Source organism: Engystomops pustulosus, chromosome 3, assembly GCF_040894005.1.
Source record: "Engystomops pustulosus chromosome 3, aEngPut4.maternal, whole genome shotgun sequence".
Taxonomy (NCBI): Eukaryota; Metazoa; Chordata; class Amphibia; order Anura; family Leptodactylidae; genus Engystomops; species Engystomops pustulosus.
This window is the reverse complement of record NC_092413.1, coordinates 47,867,314-47,883,965: the sequence shown is the minus strand read 5'-3', so window position 1 is coordinate 47,883,965 and position 16,652 is coordinate 47,867,314. Positions and strand designations below refer to the sequence as shown.

At 43.3% G+C, this 16,652-nt stretch overlaps 1 protein-coding gene across 1 annotated transcript in view; it reads left to right on the top strand.

The window, feature by feature from the left end:
• MRPS5 (mitochondrial ribosomal protein S5) overlaps positions 1–16,652 on the top strand; it is a 57,702-nt gene that overhangs the window by 32,963 nt on the left and 8,087 nt on the right. Inside the window, exons 3-8 of the mRNA XM_072140721.1 lie at positions 2,780–2,905; positions 2,992–3,225; positions 6,000–6,034; positions 14,752–14,842; positions 15,138–15,184; positions 16,068–16,125. Coding sequence (XP_071996822.1) covers positions 2,780–2,905; positions 2,992–3,225; positions 6,000–6,034; positions 14,752–14,842; positions 15,138–15,184; positions 16,068–16,125 — 591 coding nt within the window. The remainder of the gene's footprint in view (positions 1–2,779; positions 2,906–2,991; positions 3,226–5,999; positions 6,035–14,751; positions 14,843–15,137; positions 15,185–16,067; positions 16,126–16,652) is intronic.

Below are 16,652 nucleotides of genomic sequence, written 5' to 3'. Positions count from 1 at the left end.
GGGGAGATTTATCACTGACTTTTTGGTGTCAAGAAAATCGCCTTTTCCCACCACCTTTTGCAACGCCGTGCAAAGCCAGATTTATGACGTGCGATTTTTAAAATAATCCCCAAAAAGTTGCAAGTTTACTCCACTCACCTCATGGTGTATGTGTTGTTATTTGACTATACTTGTAATTATTTGAGGAGAGTACAAATGGTGGAAGTCTAGATTTGTTAAATACGTGATATTTTTTTGTAATAAACAATGGGAAAGGGGATGGGAACAAAGATAATTTGGGCAGAAAAGCCGGAGGTCAAAAGACCTGAGGAGCACACCGACAGCTGTGCATGGAGAAGAAGATGCGGGAGCGTCTGCCGTGTTGTCAATAAGGGTGGATATGATGCTCCGCAGTCAATCTGCGTAGTCACTTGAAGAGTATGTAGATCCTGGGCTGAACAGGAGGAGCCAAATGTGGTGTCTTCGTCCAGGTGGTCGCGTATACTCAAAGGTGTGTGTACACAGTGTGTAAGTTGCACGGGAAAAGGGGGACGCACTCGTGGAGATAAGAGTGCGGGGGGTCCCTATTAAGCCCTAGCAGGGGCTGAGTGGGAACCCCAAACTCGGGGCAGCAGCCCTAGATGGCTGTCGTCCCGACTGGGACCTACCCCTGTCCTTGGCCGGAGTACCCTAGTTGGGGCGGGGAGGGAGGAGGGGGTATGTTCAAAGTTAGGACAGAAAACTGTGGGGGTCACAGTAATGTATCCACAAAGAAGACAAGTGCAAAAGGTAGAATTATAGGGTGATGAAACAAATTTAAGGTACGAATCCCTTAGTGTAGTCTATACATGGTCATGGTAGAAGTCATGCGACAGATTACACCATGCGCTGGTTGGAGTAAGTTCAGTCTTCCCTACATGCCATGTTTCACCTATTAAATATAGGATCATCAGGGGAAATAAGACCTATTGGGAAAACGTAAAACAGAACCATAGTCATAATCGAAGGTAAGCAGGTATAGGGTTTGTGATGAGACCAATAGTTATTGCTTACCCTTACAAAGTAGAATTATGCAGCATGTCTAGAGGGATTGGTTAGGGTGCACCGGAGGATTGTCTGTGGTGATAACAGAGCAAAAAATGTCAGATGGCTTCAGGAGGAATAGTTTGCCAGGAGTCATAAGTAAACATAAGGAGAGTCTTACCTGAGGTCTATGTACAGGCCAGAGAAGTTCTCCAGAGTGGGTGCACAGGGAGTGTGTACGTCAGGGCAGTATAGTGATGCTGCCCGGGTGAGCGCTGGGACACTGTGTGTCAGTGGAGCTGCTCATATGTTGCCGGTGAGTGCTGCGCCTAATAAGCGCATCATCTCCGTGGTCATGTGATGCCCCAGTGGACGATGGGAGGGCCGAGTATGGGCTACACAAACATGGCGTCCATGGGGCGCCTGCGCAGTGTGCTCCGAGGTCGACCGTGACGCCCCAGGGGGTAGGCGGGGACGAGCGAACCGCGTCGCCCAGCAACATGGGAAGCGAGGCAAGCCACGCCCGGGGACCGCCCCCGGGCTGGCATGTAGGGAAGACTGACCTTACTCCAACCAGCGCATGGTGTCGCATGACTTATACCATGACCATGTATAGACTACACTTAGGGATTCGTACCTTAAATTTGTTTCATCACCCTATTCTTCTACCTTTTGCACTTGTCTTCTTCTTTGTGGACACATTACAGTGACCCCCACAGTTTTCTGTCCTAACTTTGAACATACCCCCTCCTCCCTCCCCGCCCCAACTAGGGTTTTCCGGCAGAGGACAGGGGTAGGTTCCAGTCGGGACGACAGCCATCTAGGGCTGCTGCCCCGAGTTTAGGACCAACCAGGGACACCTAGGATTCCCGCTCAGCCCCTGCTAGGGCTTAATAGGGACCCCCCACACTCTTTTATCTCCACCAGTGCGTCCCCCTTTTCCCGTGCAACTTACACACACCTCTGAGTATACGCGACCACCTGGACGAAGACACCACATTTGGCTCCTCCTGTTCAGCCCAGGATCTACATACTCTTCAAGTGACTACGCAGATTGACTGCGGAGCATCATATCCACCCTTATTGACAACACGGCAGGCGCTCCCGCATCATCTTCTCCATGCACAGCTGCCGGTGTGCTCCTCAGGTCTTTTGACCTCCGGCTTTTCTGCCCAAATTATCTTTGTTCCCATCCCCTTTCCCATTGTTTATTCCAAAAAAATATCACGTAATTAACAAATCTAGACTTCCACCATTTGTACTCTCTTCTAAGCTCCACAAGGTGGATGAGGTTGGGAACTTACGTTACCCACCTAGTGTACTCCTCTTGTAATTATTTGAGAAAATATCCCAGAGAAATTTATTAAAGGGCCAACGCCACTGAACGCTGCCAGTGATGTTCTAAACTGAGCACTGGAGAGGGTGAATATATTCTCTTTATTATTTGTATACCCCACAGGGACAAATATTTAAAAATCTAATCCCTGATGACCCTTTTAAGATGTGAAAATTTGTCACATTTTTGTCCAGCTGCCTCCGGTGTCTTCTCTGCATCGGGTATAGCCATTACAAGGGTTTAGTGAACTGGCTTAATGCATTTCTCTGCTATATAAAAATATGTTGTACAAAAATAGCAGAGTTTGTAGGATTTGACTTATGACCAGGAGGCAGCTAGCCGCTGCAGTATCTTTATCTGCAAAAATATGAGACACAAAGTAACTCCCTCAAGTGATATATAATCTGCTATTGACACTAAATTCTGTTTTTTTTATTGCAGTGACGGCAAATGAACTTTGGAAAGGAGTGTTGGCAGAAACTGGTGGTGCCGCACGAAAGGGACGAGGTAAAAGAACCAAGAAGAGGATTAAGAGAAATCTCAACGTTGGACAGAGCATTGGAGATGGTATATACTTTAAATCACTATCTTAATATCATTTTTATTTGACCAATAATATTTGCTGTTTATTAACAGTTTCTTTTGTTTTCAAGGGAGATCTGGACATCTTTGGCCAGGATTAAATGTTCCTATATTAGCAAGTGGAAAGACACAGGCCATTTCAAAGAGGAATCAACAAGAAATAGAAGCCATGCAAGCCAAAATAATTCAGGAAAGGGATGAGTTTGAAAAAAAACGGAAGACTAGAATTAAAAGAGAAAGAGGATGGACCGGTCAGAGCTGGGGAGGAATCAGTATTGGACATCCTGATCCAGGTCCTAATGGAGGTAAGGGAACCATCATGGTAAAGTTAGCTGTGAAAATGACTATAATTGACAAAAAAAAAGTTCCCTTACTGAGACTTGCAGGCGTGTGTAGACTTACAATGTCGCCTGGCAAAACTAGTCCCCTACATTCTACTGACAAGATACAGACATCAAAACGGTGCTGTCTGCAGATGGGAATCTGTTCCTTCCTATCTTTAGGCTTCCTGAGAGTCATGCTCGATGGTAAGGGAGCTGCCTTACAAGGTAGAAAAAAAGAGGCTAAGTTTCTGCTGATAGGTTTCCTTTAATTTTAACTTTTATTTTAAGACTATGACTCGCTGCTTATTGAGAGCTTAGAGGTCTAGAGGGAGGTCTAACACAGTGACTCTAATTGGCTATTTTTAATAGATGATGCGAAACTTATCTGTTTAGTTAGGACATGAAGAATATTACATGGCTGCTAAATCCACACTATAGATTTTATTTAAATTGTACAAGGAAATAAAGATATTAGCTCAGTTTAGATGGTGACTAGCTGATGAAGTGGGGGATAGTGATGTTTTGTTCTACTAACTAGGCACTAAGGGAGGTTTCCAGTTGTCTTACAGCTGCTCAAAAAAACACAGAAGAAAAGTAGAGTGTGGCCCAGGCATAGATATGCCCCGGGGGTGCACAGGTGGTTGCTTTATCTCCTTTCATTTTCCATCAGTCTTGGAGTGCACAATTTCAGTTGCCCCTATACACTGCCCTGTAACTCCTGACTTGGGGTCGGGGAAGCCATCTTGGATTTCTGTGTGACGGCCTGGAGCTGATATTTCTATATCTGTCCCCTGCACTCTAGCCTCTCCCCCTTGCAGTCCAGGACAGACCTCATACTGACACAGACACTCACTTACTTCCTGCCAGCAAATACCACATCCTGAGCAGAGAGAAGCTGCAAGCTACAGACAGATAAGTTCTTTATCTGGGGAGTGAAAACAGATATGTAACAGAGTGTGTAGTAGGCATCTCATTAATCTCTTCTAATGTAGCAAGAGAAAGTACACATAAATTTGGTCTCATTTGAGAAAATTAGCACTTTCTTTTTGTGTTCCTTTAAAGGAAATCTACCATCCAAATCCATACTGATAAACCAGGGACACTTACTCATAGATCCAGACTGTGGTAATATTCTTATTTGTTATCCATGGCCTCCTCCCTTCTAAAATCAACTTTTTAAAATTATGCTTTGCAAATGTTACCAAAGGCCCTTCATGATGCAACAGGTTTGTTTGAATAACTTTAATAGTTGTCTTTATAAGAAAGGAGGCCATGGATAACAAATATAAGAAGATTACCGAAGTCTTGCTGCCTGAGGAAGTGTTCCTGGTTTATTATGGATTTTGATAAGATTTATTTTGGGTGATGTCATAAAATAAGTAATACTACAGGAAGCTATATTTGGCATTCTCTCTTGTATACATCAGACTAGACCACTGAGAAAATGAGATTGCTACTGTGTTCATTAATTACTAGAGATGAGTCGGGAAAGATCATTGGGGAGACGAAGACCTTCATCCACTCACCCCAATCTCTGGGTAACATTGCTCCTGTCCTGCTGTCTACAATAATAAGAAAACAATCTGTCAGGTTTCTTTTCCCTTGGATCCTTATGTTATGATGTTCTGTCCTTTCTGTAAAAGGTCAAAACAGGAAAACATTTCCTGCAGTTCTGCGATATTTGAGTTGTGACCGTGTCTTGACTTCTTTTTAGGGCAAAAGGTAATATCCTTTTTTTTCCAGCAGTGCACAATTATTATATTTTTTAGTTTCAACAGTTTTTATTAAAGGAGTTGGCAAGTAAAAAAATAAAAAAACAGTGTAAGGGTCCCCACGTATACAGAAATGTAGAACAGGCCTGTGACTAAAAAGAGTGGGGGTGGGGGTTATACCCATCTCCCTTCACAGTAGTCATGGGAGCGCCCATAACATATGAGTCCAGTGTGGTCATGTGGCTGCAGGAAAGGGGTAGACGTGAAAGGGATAAGGGGGTGTGAAATATGAATCCAGCAGGCACCTATAGGCACACTTATCTCATCCCAGTCAATAAATGTTACTCAATGTTCGATAACTAACAAACTAAGGAGCCCGGGTAGCTGCCTGATTATGGATGGATTACATACACCTACCTAGTTGGCATGTTTTAAAGAAGGCTTCCCTTACTGCTGAGATCTTTCCAAATGTCATCATCTTTGTGACCCTGGCCTTGACATGGGCTACCGAAAGGAGCAGCGATTTCCAACCGGCCGCAACACGGATTTTAGCTGCCAAGTGAATGAGTTGACATAATTTATGAGCTTGGTTCTTAAAGGGATTGTCCACTCTCCGCAAATAATTGATGTTGTTTGTGCAATGGAAGTTTATACAATTTTCCAATACACTTTCTGTATCAATTCCTCCAAGTGTTCTAGATCTCTGCTTGCTGTCCTGTTGTGGAAAGCTTCTATGTTTACTTTTAGATAGAAATCTGTCCATGGTCTTGTGATGGAAAGGCAGTTACTATCACACGGCTCTGATTATAACGGCTCGTTCACTTACCTGACCATGACAACACCTTGACCGATTTCTATTCACTGGAAGTAAACATGGAAGCTTTCTATAGCAGAACAGCAAGCAGAGATCTAGAAAACCTGGAGGAATTGATACAGAAAGTATATTGGAAATTGTATAAACTTCCAATATGATGTCCTCTCTTTAGTGTATCTGGCCCACCACATTAATATGCAAATTATATTGTTTTGTTTTTGTCTCCCCAGAAACATATGAGGATTTTGACTGCAGAGTGATTGAGGTAAGTTTTATTTGCGTTACAAGAATGCTGCTAATGTGATGGCAGATTAGATGTAGCGGTGACATTGCATTCATTTCATATATCACGTTTATAGCAGTAGAAATGTGCGGTATGAGAAGTGCGAAACAATGCACAGCACGATGGAGCATTCTCTATGTTAATGATGACACATCAGCTGAGCTACATAGATAATGCCCAGACGAGACAGACGCCAGGGACAGCGGGCACAAAGAACTTTGGGCGAGGGGGGGGGGGCTGTTCCCAGTTTTGTAATGATCTGTTACATTAGAAAAATATGGTTTTGTTAACCAGACCGTGACATCTCTTTAATTTTACAAGTCTCTAGAAATTTTCTTTTACTGGCTTTGTCAAAAAAAGCTTTCCTACCGTTTCCCTGCATGGGATATTAGCTGTTTAGGTGACCATGTACCTTCACTAGGTGACACCTGACTGCTATCCTTCCCCAATATTCTTATTCTCAGCTCGGATAGTTGTGCATGTGTTCTGAATGCCAAAAGTCCTATCATAGTTACTAATAATATTCAGGTTCCTGCCACACAGTTATACTTTGGAAGGTGATTGTTTACTTATGTAGACTATCAAAGGAAATCTACCATCAAAATCCATCATGATAAACCAGGTACACTTACTCATAGAAGAAGATTCCCACCGTCACAGTGGGATCTATTTGTTATCCATGGCCTCCTTCCTTTGTTTTCAGAGCCCCTCAGTTCTGTAGCTACACACTGTTACAATGAGCAAGGCAGGGTTTCCCTCCCCCCTGCACTTGCTGCTACTGCTAGATTAGAGGGAGAAGGGAGAGAGCAGGGGGTTGGATGAGGCATGTTCTGCTCATTGTTACAGCCTAGTAACGCCTCAAGATCCCTTCAGGATCATTAGCATAATTTTAAAAGTTGATTTTTACAAGGAAGAAGGCCATGGATAAATGAAATTACCACAGTCACGGTGCCTGAATCTGAGGAAGTGCCCCTGGTTTATCATGCTTGATGCTAGATTTTCTTTTAAGACAAGTACAGAGGGAAGGATAATCAGTGTACATCCAACAGAGAAATTTTTACACTATCTGGTCATGTGAGGCAATGCTGAGGCATCATGGGATTAAGAGCAAAGCCAAGAGAAAGCAGGGGAAGTCTTTGGAGAAGCAGAAAAGTGGAAGCACTGTAAAACGTTATTAGAGGAGATATAAAAGCCGCTCAGTGTGGTATATGGTCAGGTACAGGCAACCACCACTTTCAATCTTTGTATTTAGGGGGCTCACTTAATGCGGTGTATTACGATGTCAGTAATCTATTCATACAAGCTATTATACATCCAGCACATGCATAGGCTAAGGGTATAAAAGTCCCAGAAACGTGGTATTTTATGAGTTAATTTCTCATAATTTTCGTAGCTGCTCAAGGAAAGATGTTTTTTTTTTAACACTTCTCTTCTTACTAACAATACAAAAGGAACATATTTTATTTTTGGCTTCTTTTTGTTATATTGTGACGGTTGCCGAGCCATTCGCCACATTCAAAACTGCAAGATTTTTAAGTGCTTATTCAGACTGTTTTAAAGTAGATGAAATTGGTTGTTATTTTAAACTGAAGAACACAGGCAAGAACGGCTATTTGGGCATTTTTGAAATTTAGATATTTACAGATTGGTATCGCATTTACGTATATATACAAAACGCCAATATATAAAAATGGAAATAACCTCTAGTGAGTGAAGTTCCCCATTCCTGGATTCAGAAGCTCTCTATATTGTCCTCTGTGCCGCTGTTACTTCTCTGCTTACTGTACACAGAATGTATAATATTTCTGTACATTTTGTTACCACCGTTAGCTTTTTGTGTTCAGTAGTTGAGATTCTTGTCAAGGGTTTTATGCTTTCTGTTCATAGAGAATTTGTCACCCTGATCTGTGGGCATTACCCTATGTTATGTAGGGCAGTTCCCACATGTCACCCATACCTTTTGTTTTTATTTTCAAGCTCCTCCTTCCAATGCGTAAATTCCCTTAGGTATGCAAATGAGGCCAAAGTGCTTTGGGTGGAGTAAGCACTTCATTGTGTTATACAGCTGACACTCTCTGTATATGGAGAAAGCTCAGCCCATGACCTTTCTCCATACACCCCCTGAAGCAACACATTATAGTACGTCGTAGTGCACAAAGGGGTTAACATTGTCCCTAAATATTGGTCCCCTAAGAATGATCTCTTTCTAACTGTGCTCCTCACCTAAGACTGCCCCCTGAATGTGATTCCACACTAAATAATGCCCCTACACTTAATATCGTTATCATCTCCCCTGCCTTTATAAGGTCTCCTGAAAGGAACACGCGCTTATTATTTTTATGATTATTGTAATGCCACAAAACTGACTAAATCCCTCAGTTAGTCTCCCTGCACACTTAGTAATAGTCCCCCCACACACTCAAGAATAGCCTTAGGAATGCCCCCAGGCCCTTGGCAGGACAAGTTTTCCACTGTCAGGGGACATTTAGGACTTTAGACCAAAGGATTCTGTGCCCATACCCATCCAGTCATGTTCTGCCTCACACCTTTACTTCTCTTCTCCATGAACTGACCTCGTCTGTACAGATATCTGAGGCTTCTTTGCTCCTTGATGATGGCTCCTCCCATGCGATAGGCCCCATCTCAAGGTACAGAGGCTTTACCTTGTCCCCCCAGGCTACTCTTTCTTTTTCATGCTTTCTGGTCACCATGGGAAACCTTATATAACAACTAGGGACAAGAGGAGGCTTGTTGAGAGAGGAGTGCAAGAAGATAGTACCTTGGGTGATGTCACAAGCATGTGACTCCTAACATGCCTCCGGTTGTCCGATTACAAACATGCTCTCCTGATATATATGAATACCCTGAGTGCTCTGGCTTCAGTGCCCTGAGCTGATGTCACAACCAGGAAGCCCCGCCCACTTTGGGAGAAACTAAAAGGATTTTACGGATAGCCTTATGTATATGTTAGCCCTATATCTCTGGATAGGAAGAAGCATGATACAGGTATCGTTGGATTTGTTGTCAAATGCTCTCTACGGCTGCGCTAAAACTGCTTTTTGCCAGTAACTTTACAGCTATGCTTTAAGTGGCAAACCCCTGTAATTACACACTTGATTTGCCTTTTAGAAAAATGTTCTCCTGTTGACAATGTCTCCTACTTTGGCCCTTCATAATTTTACATATATACATTCACATACACTCACCGGCCACTTTATTAGGTACACCATGCTAGTAACGGGTTGGACCCCCTTTTGCCTTCAGAACGGCCTCAATTCTTCGTGGCATAGATTCAACAAGGTGCTGGAAGCATTTCTCAGAGATTTTGGTCCATATTGACATGATGGCATCACACAGTTGCCGCAGATTTGTCGGCTGCACATCCATGATGCGAATCTCCCGTTCCACCACATCCCAAAGATGCTCTATTGGATTGAGGTCTAGTGACTGGGGGGGCCATTTGAGTACAGTGAACTCATTGTCATGTTCAAGAAACCAGTCTGAGATGATTCCAGCTTTATGACATGGCGCATTATCCTGCTGAAAGTAGCCATCAGATGTTGGGTACATTTTGGTCATAAAGGGATGGACATGGTCAGCAACAATACTCAGGTAGGCTGTGGCGTTGCAAGGATGCTCAATTGGTACCAAGGGGCCCAAAGAGTGCCAAGAAAATATTCCCCACACCATGACACCATCACCACCAGCCTGAACCGTTGATACAAGGCAGGATGGATCCATGCTTTTATGTTGTTGACGCCAAATTCTGACCCTACCATCCGAATGTCGCAGCAGAAATCGAGACTCATCAGACCAGGCAACGTTTTTCCAATCTTCTACTGTCCAATTTCGATGAGCTTGTGCAAATTGTAGCCCCGGTTTCCTGTTCTTAGCTGAAAGGAGTGCCACCCAGTGTGGTCTTCTGCTGCTGTAGCCCATCTGCCTCAAAGTTGGACGTACTGTGCGTTCAGAGATGCTCTTCTGCCTACCTTGGTTGTAACGGGTGGCGATTTGAGTCACTGTTGCCTTTCTATCAGCTCGAACCAGTCTGCCCATTCTCCTCTGACCTCTGGCATCAACAAGGCATTTCCGCCCACAGAACTGCCGCTCACTGGATGTTTTTTCTTTTTCGGACCATTCTCTGTAAACCCTAGAGATGGTTGAGCGTGAAAATCCCAGTAGATGAGCAGTTTCTGAAATACTCAGACCAGCCCTTCTGGCACCAACAACCATGCCACGTTCAAAGGCACTCAAATCACCTTTCTTCCCCATACTGATGCTCGGTTTGAACTGCAGGAGACCATGTCTACATGCCTAAATGCACTGAGTTGCCGCCATGTGATTGGCTGATTAGAAATTAAGTGTTAACGAGCAGTTGGACAGGTGTACCTAATAAAGTGGCCGGTGAGTGTATGTAATGTATAATATGTATATTCAGTTGCTCTATGATCAATTGTTTCTTAGAATTCAGCTGAACTGCAAACCAGTAGTTTTTTACGGGCAACACACAGTTACTTTCCTTTTTCCCCTCTCTCTCTTTTATACTATTATTAATCTTGTCTTGGCGGTTGGCAATTTTGTGGTCTGTAAAGTAGCACATTTTATCTGTATTGTATGTTATCAAACCCTTAAAATGTGCAATGAAGAAAGGTCATGGACAAATCTGCTGGGTGCAGGTTCATCTGTATTGACCTTTTTACATTTTGCAGTGGCTGTCAGCAAACACAATCTGATGTGCACTTCAGTTACCACAGGCCTAACATTAAAGAAATCAAAATGTATCCTGTTCCCGAGACATCTTCCAAAGCATGTGTTTGAAGAGATGCCCTGCAATAACGGTGGGAAAAGAAAAGGAAAAGAGGAAAGTGGTATCAGTTTTATGGCACTGATGGGACTTGCTGCAGTCTGCTGTGTGTTGGTGGAGGCGCCGTATTTTTCCACAACCGATTATAATGTTTATTTAACTTAGATTAAATAAAGAGTGTGACAATGCTGCCATCCGGTGGTATAGTAGAGGTTCGGAAAGTACAGCTGGAACAAGATAAACTCTGACTCAATATTGTATATATACAGAGAGTGAGATACACTGAGGGAACACTCAAATAACATCCTAGATGTGAATGAATGAAATATTCTCACTGAATACTCTACAAAGTTAAATGTGCTGACGATAAAATCACCAAATTTATTAACCAATGGAGGCCTGTATTTGGAGTCCCCCACAAAATTAAAGTAGAATAAAACTTGTTTGTAAAACAAAATGAAGCTGAGTATTGTGTGTGGCCTCCACGTGCCTGTATGGCCTCCCTACAACGCCTCGGCAGGCTCCTAATGAGGTTGCGGATGGTTTGAGGGATCTTCTCCCAGACCTGGACTAAAGCATCCGCCAGCTACTGTGGTGCAATGTGACATTGGTGGATGGAGTGAGACACAATGTCCCAGATGTGCTCAATCAGATTCAGGTCTGGGGAACGAGCGACCAGTCCATAGCTTCAATGCCTTCATCTTGCAGGAACTGCTGACACACTCCAGCAACGTGAGGTCTAGCATTGTCCTGCATTAGGAGGAACCCAGGGCTAACATCACCAGCCTATGGTCTCACAAGGGGTCTGAGGATCTCATCTCAATACCTAACGGCAGTCCGGCTACCTCTGGTGAGCACATGGAAGGCAATGCAGCCCTCCAAAGAGATGTCACCCCCCACATTACTGACCCACTGCCAAATCGGTCATGCTGAAGGATATTGCAGGCAGCAGGTCACTTTCCACAGAGCCTCCAGACTTCTCGTCTGTCACATGGTGACTTGGCCATACCTGGTGTTATCTGTCAAATGCCAAGTGTCTCGCATGGTATTGGGCTGTGAGCACAACCCCCATCTGTGGACTTGGGGCCCTCATACCATCCTCATGGAGTCAGTTTGTGCAGACACATGCACATTTGTGGCTGCTTGAGGCCATTTTTCAGGGCTCTGGCGGTGCTCCTCCTGTTCCTCCATGCACAAAGGTAGAGGTCCTGCTGCTGGGTTGTTGCCCTCCTAGGGCCCCAGCCACGTCTCCTGGTAGGACCTCCAGCCTCTGGACACCACACTGACAGACACCACAAACCTTCTTGCCACAGCTTGCGTTGATGTGCTATCCTGGATGAGCTGCACTTCTTGAACCACTTGTGTGGGTTGCCGAGGCTTTGTGGGGAAATCATACAGGCACGTGGAGGCCCCTCACAATACTGAGCCTCATTTTATCTTGTTTTACGGACATTACATTAAAGTTGGATCCGCCCGTAGTATGTTTCTCCCCTTTAATTTTGTGGGTAAATCCAGGCCTCCACTGGTTAATAAATTTGTTTTCCATTGTTGTTATTTTTGTAATTTTGTCAGCACATTCAACTTTGTACAAAACAAAGTATTTGCTGAAATAATATCCTAGATCTGAATGAATGAAGTATTCTGAGTGTTCCCTTTTATATTTTTTTTTTGAGCAATGTAGATATATTGGGTGGGGGGGATTTATTAATCTGACTACAACAGAATTCTGTCGTAGTTTGCTCTAAAATAAACTATCCCCACCACATTTATAAAGGATTTTAGACAGTTTTTGGCTCTCCTACGACTAGCTTGACAAAAGGGGCATGGCCTGTGAAAAGGGGGCATTACCTTGCGCCAGAAATACTGGTGAACCAATAGAATTGTGTCCTAGTTTTCTGGCGTAAGGAAAGCCAACTAATAGGAGGCGCAGAGTACGACTAGATAGTCAAATACTGCACCAGATTTATAAGAACTCTGCATGTTCTAACCATAGGACACGTTTTATAAATCTGCCCCATTATGTTATCCATATCTAAAATCTCAGGAACAAAGGTAAACTGATGCATTTTAGGGAAACCTAAACCTTTAACATGCAGAGAAATTTATCAAAGTGTCCCAGAATAGACAGGTGCACAATTAGACAAGACAGACTTGTGCCACGTCAGATTTATCAACCTACGTGATAAGGCTGAGGAGAAATCATAGTGTTTGCCTTTGCTGTGAGTATGGATTTTATACTAGTAAAATGGTAACTTTGGGTTTTGGAGAGAATAATCCTTTCATAGTTATACTAGTAGCCCTGTCTGTGAGCCAAAAGCACAGCACTACATGTAAAATGTCTAGCAGTTCACATGGTGTAGGTTCCATAAAGCAGCCACTGCTGCAGACCTGACACCTTTGGTCAAGCCTAAGCCCTTAAAGGGGTTTCCCATATTGGATAATTCTCAAGTTTCAATCCCCTAGTGATATTAACACAATAAAGATATTTTTAACTCCGTTTTATTGCTGTTTTAGCTCCTATCACTCAGTGATGGTCAGTATAATATTTTAGTGTGGGTGGGGACTCTCTATGCAGACACTTCATGATCCATCTAGTTCTGTGAGCTGACAATGTGCTTACATTATCAGGGTACAGGGTTTATATACACTTTCATCTTGTTTCTGAACATTGTACATATACACATCTGACACATAGATAGATGAGACAGATCAGAGATGATGAGATGCCTATTGCACACAATGATGGTCAGCTCTCCTACTTCTCTGCTGTTCCACAACACACTAGATGTTGTGCCTCCCCAGATATCTTATAACTTGTCTGTAGCTTTACACTCCTCACAATGCTGCCGACAGGAACTCTGTGTCTGTGAGCTCCATCTTGGACTTCAGGGGGCGCTAGAGCAGAGAGAGACAGAAATATGAGCTCCACGGCTGTCACACCAAAATCCAAGATGGCATCCCCGACCCCAAGTCAGAAGATATAGGGGCAACTGAGATTGTGTACACCAGGACCGATAGGGACAGGTTGGACTTATATCTGTGAAATGCTGTATTTTTGTTAATAACCTTGAATTACAGAATGTGTTATTTGGTCATCCTGTGTACATTTAAGAAACTTGTCTTTGTGGGAATACCCCTATAAATCGCTTTCCTCTTCCAGTGTCAACCCCTGCCTCTCACAAGGCCAATATGCTACTTCTCTGACAGAGGGTGTAGAAGTCCAAGCAGGAATAGAAGTGGGTGCTGCAGTCATACCCAGGGTGTACCCACTGCCTCATTAGCATACAGATAAAATGGCCATTTCTAATGGTATAATGGAGAGAATGAAATAAGTCATCTTAGAAATCAGTTTATTTCTATACAACATGCTACCAACACATTATAATGCTTGGTAGACTCCCTTGAAAAGTTAAATGGAGGATGGGTTTCTTTACTTCCATTCTTTGGTCACCTGGATCTGCTCCACAGTTTCTTGTCCCAATCAACATAATACTAGGACAATTTTGGCTAGGTGGGGTTGGAATGAGAACATTGTTAAAGAATCCCTTTAACATTCATGATTCATAAAATATATTCCAAAAATTACAAAATAATTTCTTTGCTTAAACTGGAAATTTTTGACCGTCACAATATAACTTTGTGTTGCTTTTTGGAATATCGGGGAGCTCAAATGTAAATCCTGGACGTGAATGTAGAAAATCTTTGTCCTTGGTGCCGTTCATACCTAGAAGCCTAGTTCTGCATGGAAACACATGTTCTCTACTCGTCAATTGGGTATTCTCATTACTTATCAGAATGGAGAATAACAGACTGATCCATTGTTACTGTAATTATGTTTTCCATGACCTTACTAAGGTGGTTGTATTATACACATTACCTCCTTGTGTCATTGTAGCTGAAAAGTGTGTTCAACATGACTGCCAAAGAAGGGAGGAAGAGATCTGTCAGTGCCTTGGTGGCGGTCGGCAATGGCAAAGGAGCTGCCGGTAAGAAATTTTTCTGCCTGTTGTGGAAGAAATAAATGTGGGTTCTCCCATCATAACGTCTCATTGTCTCATGATTCAAGTGTAAAAATTAAAAGTTTGTAATTTTGAGAACACAATGCTCCAGTTGCAGGCATTTGGGGCGCAGTCCGATAACCCTGAATCTCACCCCCCGACCAGAGTGCAGAGGAGTGCACTCCGAGTATTATAGTCATATATAAAACAGAGTCCTTGTCTCGTTTATGATGGTCGGATAACACAATGAAGAGAAATTTAAATATTTTCTCCTTTACAACAGGTTTTGCTCTTGGGAAAGCAAGTGACAGAATGATTGCACTTAGAAAGGTAAGTCTCTTTCACTTCAAAGGGTTGTCCGCATTATTTAGTATTTTGAGGCAGATGCAGAGAATAATTAAAATTCACAAGGCAAGCTTCGCTTAGAGCAGTGGTTCTCAACCTGTGGGTCGGGACAATTTTACTGTGTTTTTACTGCGAGTTGCATGGAATGGGGTCACCACAGCATGAGGAACTGTATTGCGGGGTCACAGCATTAGAAAGGTTGAGAACCACTGGCTTAGAGGTTTACATGGACTTCCAGCATTAAGCTCTGAACCTCCTGGTGAATATCTCAGCCACAGCACATGCCCCCCCCCCCCCCAGTAGATGGGTAGCCTCAGCACATGCCACCCCCCAGTAGATGGGTAGCCTCTGCACATGCCCCCCCCCCCCCCCAGTGTATGGGTAGCCACGGCACATGCCCTCCCTCAGTAGATGGGTAGCCACAGCACATCAGCATGGGACTTATTTCATGGCGCCAGAATTTTGACGCAGCTTTCTGGCATAAACTAATAGGAGGTGCAAAAATTTATGCTGCACCAGGTTTATCAATTTGCACTATGCACTGTTTTACATTAAAACGCTTGTGATAAATCTGCCCCCTGGTGCTCATTCCCGATCGCATGTGTCTCAGTGGAGATGTCTATACGATCGTGCCAAGGCCCTATCTGTTTGAAGTGCATTTAAAAATGTTTTTAACTTAACGTGTGAGCGCAGCCTGATGGATCTGTGGTGTGTAACTACACTAAACTGCAGCAATGTAAAGGACAGAACATTGTGGGAAACCTATATGTGAACTGGGTTTAGGGTTCCAATATAACTGTTCCATAGAGTTCGTTTAGTTGCAGTTTGTTTCTTTAACTTCACTTTGTTCATTCTGTTTTGGCTTCAGGCAAAGAACCGAGCTGTCCAGTACCTGCATTATATTGAGCGATACGACAACCACACAAGTAAGCTCATGGTGACTGTAAATGTATCAGCATCATTCACTGAATAGGACTCACTTACCCCTTACTTTGAGCCTTGTTGACCAGGCTAATTGGGCAACACAATTTAGTATTTTCCTGTTTTGATTGTCTTTATTCATCATCTTTCCCAGTACAACCAAGATATAATCAAGCAGGAGTATGACCGTGTCGTGTAGGGCTCTTTATACGCTTTATGCAAATACCTGTTTTTCGGCCAAACGCAGGTTTCCTCTAAAATTGATATTTCCTGGTGTGCGGAGAGACTTTAAGAACTTGGGGAACAACTCTAATCCCCACCAGAGCTGCTCATATCTACTACTGCACGTGCCTGAGTTTTATGTCGGCAGAAGAATAAGGTCCCATGGTCACTTGTGCCCAGCAGCTCGATCTGCCTCAGAGGGAGTGATTTGTGGATTTATTTGTTATTTTTTCAGTCCACTGAAAATTGCACCACTGGTGCCCACGATATCAGGGGCCTTAGAGATGAGCTGCGAGCTGCACTAGTTGTT